The sequence below is a fragment of the Loxodonta africana genome, chromosome 4, assembly GCF_030014295.1.
Source record: "Loxodonta africana isolate mLoxAfr1 chromosome 4, mLoxAfr1.hap2, whole genome shotgun sequence".
Lineage (NCBI taxonomy): Eukaryota > Metazoa > Chordata > Mammalia > Proboscidea > Elephantidae > Loxodonta > Loxodonta africana.
The window spans coordinates 31,068,346-31,082,347 of NC_087345.1; the positions used below are offsets into that span (position 1 = coordinate 31,068,346).

General features: G+C 36.5%; 1 protein-coding gene and 1 pseudogene across 3 annotated transcripts in view; one reads left to right on the forward strand and one right to left on the reverse strand.

The window, feature by feature from the left end:
* The window catches only part of BLTP3B (bridge-like lipid transfer protein family member 3B), a 116,555-nt gene extending 111,150 nt beyond the window's left edge, over window positions 1-5,405 (forward strand). For all 3 annotated transcript variants that reach the window (XM_010599584.3, XM_010599590.3, XM_023538729.2), the window contains one exon: window positions 1,427-5,405. In XM_010599584.3, the coding sequence (XP_010597886.2) occupies window positions 1,427-1,546 (120 nt within the window). In that variant the 3' untranslated portion in view covers window positions 1,547-5,405. The remainder of the gene's footprint in view (window positions 1-1,426) is intronic.
* Window positions 5,406-12,154: 6,749 nt separating this feature from the next.
* Window positions 12,155-13,678, reverse strand: LOC100666798 (ganglioside-induced differentiation-associated protein 2-like; annotated as a pseudogene).
* Between the last annotated feature and the right edge of the window lie 324 nt (window positions 13,679-14,002).

Here is a 14,002-nt window from a genome sequence, read left to right on the forward strand (position 1 = left end):
TTAAACAATTACAAGTTAGTATATGTGCTTTTTTTTTTTTTTTTTTGCTTAGCATTGTTTAACAAATATTTTTCCATAATGCTACAGTTTTTTTCATATTTATTTTTAATGGTCAAGTAGTATGGATATGGATGTACTGACATCTCTCAATCCTTTATTTTACATTTGTTGACTTTTAAATTGCTTCTAATTTTTTGCCATTATATATGAAGTTGTTCAACAGAGTTTTATTTCCTTATGATGGAACCACAGAGTGCATTCATTCATTCATCTGTTCAACAAGGATTAAGTTGGTGCCAATTCTGAGCTAGGGATACAAAGTTGAACAGTATACCGTCTCTATCTGTTGAGGAGCTAACTATCTAAAGGGAAGAGCAGGAGTTTGCAATTGGTGGTCACAATATACTGTGTCAAGTGGTGTAATAGAGATTGGGGAAGTATAGGGAAATACCTAACTTGCTCTGTAGGGCAGAATTCTTAAGCTGGAACTAAAAGTAGTCCGAGACCTCTTGGAAATTGAATGCAAATATTTTAATGTATCCGTAATTGCATGTTTTAGGGGAGAAGGTCCTTAGCTTTTATCATGTCTGCACCTAAAGATTACAGCTGAGGGTACTGAGAGAATAAAATACTTGAACTGAGTCTTAAAGGAGGGGTCATCTGGATGAAAATGTGAGTCTGGAGCTCAGGAGAAAGGTTTGTGCTGAATCAGGCTATATAATACAGTTAGAGCCATGGACTAGATGAGATCACCCCAGAGAGTAACAAGAGAAGACTGACAATTATGGAATCTGATAGAATATGAGAATTTAAATGTATTTAGTTAAGGAGCCAACTGAAGAAAAGATGGAGAGGCTGTAAGCAGAGCAGGTAAAACATGAAAGAGCTGTGGCATAAACACCAAACAGAGCCTCAGGAAGGAGGGGCGAAGAGAACAATGTCTAAAGGCACAAAGAGGTCCAGGGAAATTAAAATTAGGTAAAGTAACTACTAAAAAACAAAAACAAAAACAAACTCGTTGCTGTCAAGTCGATTCCGACTCATAGTGTCCCTATAGGACAGAGAAGAACTCCCCCCTAGGGTTTCCAAGGAGCGCCTGGTGGATTTGAACTGCTGACCATTTTTGGTTAGCAGCCATAGCTCTTATCCCTTCTGCCACCAGGGTTTCCAAAGTAACTACTAGATTTGGAAATTAGGAGCTAATTATTGTTTTGAATTGCTGAATTAAAGCTGATGAACATTTTTGTGGACATAAGCATTTCCATATAGCTTTCTAAAGTAATTTTCAGTTTAATTGGACCCTCCCCAGCACTGGGTATTTTTATTATCTTAAGCGTCATGCTTTTGGATACTATATAAGTAAGTAGTCTATAAATATTTTCTAAAAATGATTAAGTTTTCTTATTTTCCAAATTTCTTATTTCAGCTCATGGAGGAGAATGAATTTCTTAAACAGGAACTGGCTAAAGCTAAAATGGCCCTTGCAGAGGCTCACTTGGAAAAAGATGCTCTTCTATACCATATAAAGAAGACGACAGTTGAATAGCAGGAATGGCAATCAAGAACTCAAATTATAGCTCTGGAGTAGGAAGATTATATTTATAACATGGTGTTATCAATTAATGGAAGGCTTTCCTTTTCATGAAAAGACAGTGGAATGAAACGGAATGTGGTGAAGTGACTATTCCAAAACCAGTTTAGAAAGTATTAGGTACAAACATTACAGTCTTTTGGTTGTTGTGTTTTTTAGGGTTTAACCCTCTTTTAAAAACTGGTGTGGCCTGGGAAGTCAGTACATACTGTAATATAATTACATGCCTAATGAAAAGAAGATGTCATTTCCTAATTTTGATAGCATTATAGGCATTTTTTAAAAAGAGAAATGAAAACTATTGTGTTCACACTGATTGCTGAATTTATTTCTCACTATTTGTTAATAAGTTTCTATTATTTACAAAGATTCAAATGCTTTTAGAGCTCATGTAAAATAAAAAGAGGATTACATTTTAAATGTTATTAAAATAATGTACTTAAATCTATATTTAATTACTGTAAAAAGACCAATCAAATTAATAAATTATGTAATTACTGGATTTGCACACTTGGGAAAATCATCACCCTACTAAATTTATGAAGTAGCTTGAAAATGTGAAAAAAAAAAAAATCATTTTAAATGGTGGGTAAACTGCATAGGTTGAAGCTATAATTTTCAACATAAAAATGGTACAAATGTGAAAATAAAAAGCACAAACTGTAAAAAAGCAAAATATTAGAGTATATGGATGGCCAAGTGATTCTAAGTGTATTACTTATACATTCCTTTCAACATTTACTATTAGAGATAAAAGAGTAATTTAACTATCCTGCTAAATTTGGCAGAATTTGTAACTATATAAACTTTAGTTAGTACCATTTATATTATTTCTTTACCTTCATCTTTCCTCCTCAAACGGGAATGTTTTCAGAGAATTTTCTTTTCACACACATAAAACAATTTCATACCATTCTTGTAGTATCAAATTAGGTGGGTGTTTGCACATACTGAATTTATAAAGCTAGCTTTGATTAATGCTCTGTGATATATGTACAATCTTCTATAATAGGAATAATTGGTAAAGTTTGAATTCTGTTTTCTAGGGATTGTTAAAGTTGGAAATAACATAAGAGAATCTCAGTCATGTATCATGAAATAAAAGTACATGAGTGTTAAATAGGCTTTTAAAGATTTAAAGTATATTTCTGATAGATTTAAACTAAGTGGGCTGTATTTTAAAATTCACATTCATAAACAATATATCCAAGATAGAACATGAAACAGATTATTATTTCATTAAGATACTTGAAAATTCTAAACTCATTGAGACATTTTATGGTGCTTTGCTTGTTTGGCATGACTTATAATAGCCTTCCCTCTATCTCAGTACTTGGGGAAAAGTACATATTTTATTTACAGTAAGTGTTGCAGTGATTTTAATTTTATTTAAAACAACACTGGCTTTTTTTTTTTTTCCTATTATATCCATTTGTATTGACATTATTTAGAAAAACAGGTACTTTCTTGGGAGCTGAGGATACAGCAAAGAACAAATTTTACCTCAGTGTATTTTTTTAAAAAATGTTAAATCATGTCCATCTAGAACGATATAATAGCCTTAGTTTAAATGCAAAGGTCAATATAATTAAAGATTCAAAATGTATAGCGTATGTCTTTCATAGAGTACCTTTGACTTGTATATATATATTCAACTAATCCAGTCTCTGTGATGGAAAAGCAGGATTGAAGGGACATTAACTTCTTCGGACTGACGGTGTTTCTCGGGATTGCCTTTTGTTTTATATAAATTTCAGTTTTATCTACGGTTTATTATAATTGTTTACTGTTACAGAAAATGAATGTTTTCCTTACTCCTTTTAAATATATTTGGCCTTCCAAGAAAATCATATAAACAGTGGAGATGATGAGTAATATAGAGCTGAGCATTCTACTTGCTTTGCTGGATTTTTTTTTTAATTCATAAGAAGTTCTATTTTTATAAAGATATAAATTCCTAAAGCACTTCGACAAACATTATCTCATAATTTGCATAACAAATCTAGGAGGTAGGTATTAAGCATGTTTTAGAAGTTAAAACAAAAAACAAAACAAATACCCTTAGACTCAGAAAAGACAAGTGTCTCGACTAAAATCACAATTAGTAACCTGGTCTTTGACTTAAAACCCAGTTATATGCATTTATTTTAGCTTCATCTTAATGTCACAGATTTTTTTTTTTTTGTAGAAGGATTCACGTAATGTCTTTTATCTGTTCCTTTAAAAATTAATAGTGTGTGTGTATGTGTGTGGTAGTATGTGTATGTGTTATTCGAACACTTAAAAATGGGGGGACAGTTTTTGCTGAAGTTAATCCCAAATTTTTAGTAGTATAAGAAATACAGGAATAAACCTATATTAAGTTTATCAGGGTTTTTTCATTGGCTGTAAATTAGAAATTTATCACATCTTGAAATTTTCTTTGCTAAAATCTGACAGAAGGTGGTAGTGATCAGGGAGAAATGTAATCATGTTTTGCTCTTTTATTTCATATGTTGCCAAAAACATGGTTTTGGTATCTCATATTTTTTGTTTTGTTTTCTCATCCTATCCTACTTTAAAAGACCACCATGTGCCACTAGTTGTGATGAGATGCTATTTTTATTTAAGCAAGGTAAGAATGGCTATGTGTGACTAAAGGCAAATATGTGTGGAAAAATTAAACAGAAACTCCTCTCTGGGTTTTTATTATTGTTGCTCTTATTCAATGTTTGTCAATACAAAGTGTTCTCATGTCCTCTTTAATAAGTTTTTATTAACCTGCAGCCTAATCAGCACATCTTCATATCTCAGTGAATTCAGTCTCCTAAACTAGTAACACAGAACTCATCTTAGCCACCTTTCTCTTCCTCACCTTCTCCCCATAACCAGTCCATCGCCGAGTCCTCAATTTTCCCTATTTCTCCCAGATGTCTGATCTAGGCTGCCATCAGCATCTTTCACTTACATTACTGCAGTTGCCTCCTAATGGTCTTTTTGCAGCTCCTCTGGCCCCCCTTGGATTTGTTCTCCATACTGCAGGCAGAATGAGCTTTTTCAAAGTGCAATTTTAATCAAGCTGACCCACCTACCCCCACTCTCACCCTTACCTAAAACACTTTAGTGGCTTTTCATTGCCTTTATAATAAAAACAAAAATATTTTATATAACCTATGAGGTCACATATGTTAGGGTCACTGTCTACTTCATATAGTAATTCTGAGCATTAAATGAATTCATGTCTCAAAAGACTAAAACAGTGGCTGGTATATCACCTGTAAACAAAACAGTGGCTGGTATATCACCTGTAAAGCACTTAACAGAGGTTAGCTATTATTACTACTACTCAGCCTCATTTTGCACAATGGTTTACTTTGTGTTCTACCTTCATTGCCCTTCTTTCAGTATCAGGAATAACTGAGGGCTAAAGTGTTCCATGCTTTTTCCACTATAGGACCCTTGTTAATGATGTTCCTTTGGCTTGAAATACTTTTCCCTCCTCATTGCCTAGTTAATTCGTACTTGTCTTTTACATCGCAGCTCATTCATTACTCCCTCAGGGAAGCACTCCCAAATTTCTTTGACAGAGTTATGACCCCCTAGTATACCTTCTTACATGACCACATACCTCTCCTTAGCATTTAACACCATTGTAATTTTATATATATTTGTTTGACTAATGGCAGACTCACTAGATTGTGAACTCCATGAGGACAGGAACTGTGTCTTTGTTGTTGTCTTTGTTCAATTTTGTATTCCCTATGCCTAATACAGTGCCTGGCACATAGGAGGTGCTCAATAAATTGTTGAAAGAATAAAATGAATGGATGAAATATCAAGGATTTTTTCAGGTATTGAATGGTGGGGTGGGGAGATTAGAATGCTCGTCCTCTCAGTTGGATCAAAGTATTTGAATCCATAGGGGAAACAAAGGTGGGAGGTGGGGCAATTTGCCATACTGTGTTCTAAAAAAATTTGAATATCTGAGCTGCTAGTTGATTTGTCACAATCACAAAACAAAAAATTAATATATCGCTTCATGTACTGCTACAGTGCCAGAATCTCATCTGGCTTTGATTGTAACATACGGTGTTGTGCCTGTCAAGATCTGCCAGTCTTAATGGCTAAACAGAATGGAGATAAGTCCAAAAGAATAGGAGCTGAAGTAGTTTCTCTTTGGAAATTGACTGATACCCGGGATAAATTTCAGTTGTGCCTAATTCCTTAAAGTGCAATCTCATTTTAGCTTGCACCTAGAGGTACTATGGAAAGTTTTTTTTTTTTAACTGTGTTTCAGTTTCTTCTAAGCTATGTAAAATACCAAAAGTTGGAATTACATAGGATAGAGAAACACTAAAACAACAACAACAACAAAAATCCAGTTGCCATCAAGTCAATTCCAACTCATGGCGACCCTATTGTGTTTCAGAGTAGAACTGTACTCCATAGGGTTTTTTTTTGTTTTTTTTTTTAAGGCTGTGACCTTTCAGAAACAGATTGCTAGGCTTTTTAACTGAGGAGCCTGTGGGTGAGTTCAAACTGCCAACCTTTCAGTTAGTAGTCAAGCGCTTAACCATTTATGTCACCCAGGGATTTCTAAAGAAGTAGTGATGTAGAAAAAACTGATTTCTTCATTAAATTATAATACTTGATAAATTGTTTTTTGGTGTCTGAGGTGCAAAATTTAAGATGTCATGAAGCGGAGATGTTGAGCATTTATAAACCATTAGATATTAGCTAGTGGAGGGAAATTCATGTTAGTGTTCGAATCTTGAAAATCTGTGTAGTCTTAGCAGGTTTGAGGATTTGAAACATTTTTTAGAGAAAAAAGTTAAGAAACATGAAATCACTTTATCTTCGAATTGTAAAATGAAATAGAATGCGTAAACATCAATATCCTAGATCTTAGTGAGCTGATATGAATTGGTATTGGCCATTTTGAATCAAACAATGATATGGTCTACTATGCCAAGAATGAGGACTAGAAGAGGAATAGCTTTGCATTCATCATCAAAAAGAACATTTTAAGATCTATCCTGAAGTACAACACTGTCAATGATAGGATAATATCCATATGCCTACAAGGAAGACCAGTTAATATGACTATTATTCAAATTTATGCACCAACCACTAAAGCTAAAAATAAATTGAAGATTTTTATCAAATTCTGCAGTCTGAAACTGATCAAACATGCAGTCCGGATGCATTGATAATTACTGGTGATTGGGATGTGAAAGCTGGAAATGGAAAAGAATTGGTAGTTGGAAAATATGGTCTTGGTGATAGAAATGATGCTGGAGATTGCATGATAGAATTTTGCAAGACCAATGACTCCTTCATTGCAAATACCTTTTTTCAACACCATAAACAGAAACTATACACATGGACTTCACCAGATGGGAAATACAGGAATCAAATTGACTACATCTGTGGAAAGAGATGATGGAAAAGCTAAATTTTGTCAGCCAGAACAAGGCCAGCGGCTGACTGTGGAGCTGGCTCATATGCAAGTTTGAGATGAAACTGAAGAAATTTAGAACAAGTCCACGAGAGTCAAAGTACTATGTTGAGTATACTCCACCTGGATTTAGAGACCATCTCAAGAATAGATTTGACACATTAAACACTAATGACCAAAGACCAGAAGAGTCTTCACACATGAAGAAAGCAAGAGGTCATTAAAAAGGACATGAGAGAAAGAAAAGACCAAAATGGCTGTCAGAAGCGACTCTGAAAGTTGCTCTTGAACAGAGAGTAGCTAAAGTGGACAGAAGAAATGATGAAGATCTGAACAAAAGATTTCAAAAGGTGGCTCAAGAAAACAAAGTATTATAATGACACGTGCAAAGACCTGGAGTTAGAAAACCAAAATGAAAGAAAATGCTCGGCATTTCTCAAGATGAAAGAACTGAAGAAAAACTTCAAGCCTTGAGTTGCAATATTGAAGGGTTCTATGGGGAAAATATTAAGCAACGCAGGAAGCATCAAAAGAAGTTGGAAGGAATACACAGAGTCACTATACCAAAAAGAACTGGTCAGCGTTCAACCATTTCAGGGAGTAGCATATGATCAGGAACTCATGATACTGAAGGAAGAGGTCCAAGCTGCACTGAAGCCATCCTTGAAAAACAAGGCTCCAGGAATTTACAGAATACCAATTGAGATGTTTCAACAAAGGGATGCAGCGCTGGAAGTGCTCACTCATCTATGCCAAGAAATTTGGAAGACAGCGACCTCGCCAGCCGACTGGAAGAGCTCCATATTTATGCCTATTCCAAAGAAAGATGATCCACTCAAATGCAGAAATTATCAAACAATACCATTGATATCAGATGCAAATAAAATTTTGCTGAAAATCATTCAAAAGCGGCTGCAGCAGTGCATCAACAGGGAACTGCCAGAAATTCAAGCTGGCTTCAGAAGGGGATGTGGAACCAGGGATATCATTGTTGACGTCAGATGGTTCCTGGCTGAAAGCAGAGAACACCCGAAAGATGTTTACTTGTGTTTTATTGACTCTGCAAAGGATTGGACTGTGTGGTTCATAAAAAATTATGAATAACATTGCAAACATTGGGAATTCTGGAATTGTGATCATGAGGAACCTGTACATAGATCAAGAGGCAGTCATTCAAACCAAACAAGGGGATACTTTGTGGTTTAAAGTCAGGTAAGGTGTGTGTAAGGGTTGTATCCTTTCACCATACTTACCTGTATGTTGAGCAAATAATCCAAGAAGTTTGTCTTAGTTATCTAGTGCTGCTATAACAAATGCCACAAGTGGATGGCTTTAACAAAGAGAAATTTATTCACTTACAGTGTAGTAGACTACAAGTCCAAATTCAGGGTGTCAGCTCCAAGGGAAAGCTTTCTCTGTCAGCTCTGGAGAAAGGTCCTTGTCGTTAATCTTCCCCTGGTCTGGGAGCATCTCAGCACAGGAGCCTCAGGCCCAAAGGACGTGCTCTGCTTCCAGCACTGCTTTCTTGGTGGTATGAGGTCCCGCACTCTGCTTGCTTCTGTTTTCCTTTTATCTCTTGTAAGATAAAAGGTGGTGCAGGCCATATCCCAAGGAAACTCCCTTTACATTGGGTCAGGGATGTGACCTGAGCAAGGGTGTTAAATCCCACCCTAATCCTCTTTAATCACAAGCAGAGATTATGATTTATAACACATAGGAAAAATCACAAAATAGAGGACACACAATACTGGGAATTGACACATTTTGGGGGACACAATTCAATCCATGACAAAGCTGGACTATATGAAGAAGAACAGAGCACCAGGATTGGAGGAAGACATTAACAACCTGTGTTATGCAGATAACACAACCTTGCTTGCTGAAAGTGAAGAGGACGTGAAGCACTTAACTGATGAAGATCAAAGACTACCGCCTTCAGTATGGATTACACCTCAACATAAAACAAAAGCCCTGACAACTGAACTAACAAGCAGCATCATGATAAACAATGAAATTGGAAGTTGTCAAGGATTTCATTTCACTTGGATCCACGATCAACACCCATGGAAGCAGCAGTCAAGAAATCAAAAGATACACTGCACGGGGCAAATCTGCTGCCAAGGACCTCTTTAAAGTGTTGAAAAGTAAAGATGTCACCTTGAAGACTAAGGTGCACCTGACGCAAGCCACGGTGTTTTCAATTGCCTCATATGCATGCAAAAGCTGTATGATGAATAAGGAAGACTGAAGAAGAACTGAAGCCTTTGAATTCTGGTGTTGGTGAAGAATACTGAATATACCATGGACTGCCAGAACAACAAACAAGTCTGTCTTGGAAGAAGTACAGCTAAAATTCCCCTTAGAAACAAGGATGGCAAGACTGCATCTCACATACTTTGGACATGTTATCAGGAGAGGCCAGTCCCTGGAGAAGGACATTATGTTTGGTAAAGTGGAGGGTCATTGAAAAAGAGGAAGACCCTCAAACGGACTGACACAGTGACTGCAACAACGGGATCAAGCATAACAATTAAGAGAATGGCACAGGACCGGTCAGTGTTTCGTTCTATTGTACATAGGGTCAGTATGAGTCGGAACTGACTGGACGGCACCTAACAACAATGACAACATTTTTATGTATTATAAAACATATGCAACAATATTTTGGTCCTAGAAGCACTTGTTTCATTATTCAAAAGTCAATTCATTATTCATAATTAATACTCAAATGTTTGGAAAGCAAAATTCCTTGTATTCTTGACTCTTCACTGTTTATGTGAAGAAATACTTGAGTGTTAGAGCGGCTAGGGGAGTACAGTGAGGTGATTAACCTTCCTCTTATTTAGCAGAAGCATTTCTGTTCATATGACAACCCAAATACTGAATCATGAAGGTTATCAAGATTAAGTGAAATTTTTTTAAGTAAGCAGATGAATAAAGGTTTTAATAAGTATAGAACAGAAATATCCCTGAAGGATATTGGTGAAATAAATTTATAGGAATATGATGAAAGTCCTTATTTTATAATATTTAAAGTTATTTCAACTAAAATGGATACATAGTATAATCAGAGCAAGGCCTTATAAAAGTAAAACTATAGGGTTGCTATGAGTCAGAATCAGCTTGACTGCAGTGGGTTTCGTTTTGGTTTTATAAGAACAATTTGAAATGTATTGAACAAAATTCAACACATCAAGCACTTAAGAACTGTAATAAAGAATTTACTTGATGTGTATATCATTTGAGCTAAAACCAAAAGTAAAAACTTGGCATATGCAGAAATTCTTCAACTTAATATGCAACAAATTGGCAGAGGCAGAAATCCTTCAATAAATGATGTGACCATCAAGGCTGGGGATTATCTATTAAGATTCAAATTTTGATACAAAAAGTGAGTCAGAACACTCACTGCTATTGGAGACACAGTATAGCAATAGTGTTGAGGCAACTTAGGATTTTGTTTGATTTCAATATATTTTAGTAGAGTCTTATTAGGTTATCATAGCTATGGTATCATATTTGGTGCTTTCTTAACGCATTTATTTTTACTCTCCATTCCTTGCAATTGAACAGAATTTTTTTTTTAAGTAAACTATACAAAAACTCGAGTTTTGAAGGCAAAAAAGTTCTAAAGAGGGTCACAGAATAAGCAAATTAAGCAGCTTTTTATATCATTTCTATAAATTTCCAGAATTTAAGGCATTCCCATATTGTAATATCAATATAAAAACATGCCAAAACAACAACATGCTATATTAATAAAAGCTTTTTATGTGGCAGGCACAGGGTTCTGTGTTGGAATACGAGTTACCACTGCATCTGCTCAACAATTTCAGTCTAAGCAAAGGAGACCAAGAAGGAATAACAGGAGAGTGTGTTGCCCTGGAAACAAGTAAAGAATGTGTATAAGAAGGAGGGAATGATTGGCTATGTCAAAAATTCAAACAGGTAAAAAACAAAGACTGAGAATTGACAATTAGGTTTCACAGTATGGAGCTGATTGGTGAGCAGTTTCAGCGGGGTACCCGTTTAAAAAAAAATACTTGGTTGCAGTGGGGCTCAAGAGAGAATAAAGAAATATTGGAAAGCCTGAACATAAGACAGCTCTTTCAAGGAGTTTTCCATTAAAAGGTAGGCTAACCATGTAATTTACAATTCAAATTGAAACACATTTGAAAGGGCACTGTTAATAATTAAACCAAGATTTATTTAATTAATAATCAAGGGTAAACTAGAACTGTCATGACAAACTGGAATAAATGTTGGGTTTGTGAAGCAAAGGAGAGATGGCTGTGACTGAAAGAGAAGTAGGATAAAAAGTGTTGGTTTGTTCCTTTTTTTTTTGCAGTAAAATTCCAAGTCTTATATTTGGCAACAATTGGTAATGATTTTAATTTTTTTGATCAGTCAGATACATTTCCACATTCTTGGTCCCAGACAGTTCTCTTTTATCATAATCAAATTATCTATATAAAATATAAGTGGTAATAACACCAGGATCTGAAGCAAACAATGCATGTGGTCAGCACACACTGGTTCTATATATTTTCAGAAATACTTCAGTACACAAAAGAAGGGTGCAATGTTAAGGAAATGACACAATGTTGGTGGCTTGTCTAATGGAGAATCCAGTGTCTTTTCAGGAAACAAGATATTCAAAAGTTGCTCCCAAATTTCTAATAACAACTCTAAATATGAACATTTCCATTTGATACAAATATACAAATTTAAAATAATTGTGTAGTTCAGAGTGGCCTACCATTTTTAGAATGTTTATGTGCCAGAAAATATACAGTCAATTAAAAAATACCAGAGAGATGGGGACAAAAGACTCTAGATCTGTACAGCAAAAGTGAATATCACTCCAATAGGTAGCAAGTCATGGAGAAAGTGGCATTCTTGGAAACCAGCAGCACTGAAAGATGGCGGATCACAAATCTGGTGATGAGGGATAAGATGTACAAAACCATTAAAACACATTCCCATTAAGTCAATTCCGACTCATAGCGACCCTATAGGACAGAGTAGAACTGCCCCATAGAGTTTCCAAGGAGCACCTCGTGGATTTGAACTGCCAAATTTTTGGTAGCCTCCATAGCACTTAACCACTATGCCACCAGGGTTTCCTAAGATGTATAGTAAGGCCCATTTTCTCTGGCATCATATTCAAAAGCAAAAGGAGGAAAGTTGATCTGTTCTGGAGATATGGCAAGAAAATAGCTGGTGGAGGCTGTCCACATGGTGGATTTTGTCCTTCAGTCCTGAGACAGAAAAGGTGGTGAAAAACTGTGTTGACACCTTTGAATGAAATGTTGGATGAACAAAATACACAGCCCTCAAATTCCTTTTGTACTTGATATCACCATTGTAGAGTTTCTTCAGGAAATCAGAATCTAGGTGATTACATTTGCTGGTTAATATGTGAAAATATACTAATACATATTCCTTCACAGCAGTGGGATCCATTACATGGATAAATTACAGGAGCACCTTGTCCATATCTATTCGCAGAAATGTTTCTTCCAACTACCACCATCACTGTGTGACCACAGTTACAACACCTGTTTGGTATAAGGCTTTTAGAGAAGCAGTGTCAGATCCTCAGATCTCGCTTGACATAACTAGCGATTATAATTTCTTTGATGCTGCTTCTGTAGGGCTGCCTCTGATAACTGTCCCTGAAGGATCAATCTTCTTTGCCTATCAATATCTCCTTCCATTCAAGCAAAAACATGAGCGCCAATGAAAGAGATCAATTCCCAAGCCCTCATTCTCGGTTTTCCTCTGGAGCACCAGGTTTTTCACTTACCGTAATCTGCCACTCAGGTACCACAGGCTCCCCTTCTAGGCATCTCCAATATCTGCAGGAAGGTACGGCAATGACTGACTCTCCTCCTTCAATGACCTTGGGAAATACAGAGGTAGCAGCTTTTGGTAGGTAGCCTCTTCAAGTTCAGAGTTCAGCAAATACTACTTTTTCAATGGTCTCCCCGTGAATCTCTAGCAATCTTAAAGTATGAAGTGCTAAAGGATAACCTTGTTTTGCAGAATTGATGACACAGAATCCAACAGAAGACAGCGACCATTCTTTTGCCAACTGAAGCACACTTCTGTAGCAGCTGTACAGGGAACAGCAGCTGTACACTGCTCTTGAACTTAGGTACCACTGTGTGAATGATGAACTGGGCAGCTAGATTAAATTCTTTCATCAATTTTGCTTCATCTGTCTGACAACCTTTAAGTTTCTGGAGGTCCTCCTTCAAATCAGGCCCTGTGAGGATGAAGATACTTTCTGACACAGGGTTCTTATCAGCAAGACTCTCATTGCTGGTATTCACAATGGCTCTACAGTTTAGTGTGCCACATCTCCTTTCCAAAGAACCACTTTTCCATTGATAACCTTCTTATAAGGAAAAGGTGATCTAACAGTGTCTTCCTGTAATTTTTCAGCTGCAATGTCAGAAGACTCTAAATCATCTTCACATGAATCACCCCAACTTGGTAGGTATCCACATCCATAAACTGGGAAGATGCACCCAAGGGATCCATGGAATGGAAACTTCAGCTGTCTTTTCCCCGATTCCTCAGCAATTCAATATTCACTGGCAATGTTAGAGCACTCCAGTGTTCCCATCTGGGCTGCAGGTGGAGTGGGTTAAGCTCCCCATAGAAGGCGGCTGAGCAGCATCCCTGGATGGCCCTTGCCAGGAATGTGGAGGGTAATGAGAGTCAAAGTCGAGGGAGGCTGGAGTGACCTGCAGCAAAAGCCCTGGGCAGTGAAATCTGTTCCTTTTTTTTTTTAAAATAAGGGAAAAACGATGGCTAATGGGAATGATCTGGTAGAGAGGGAAAATCGTATGATGCAGGAGAAAAAGTATTTTTGGGAGCAATGTCCTTGAGTAGGTGAGGGGATGGGATATAGTGTGCAAGTGGAAGTGCTGGCTTTAGCTAGGGGCACAGATGAAGCGAAGGCA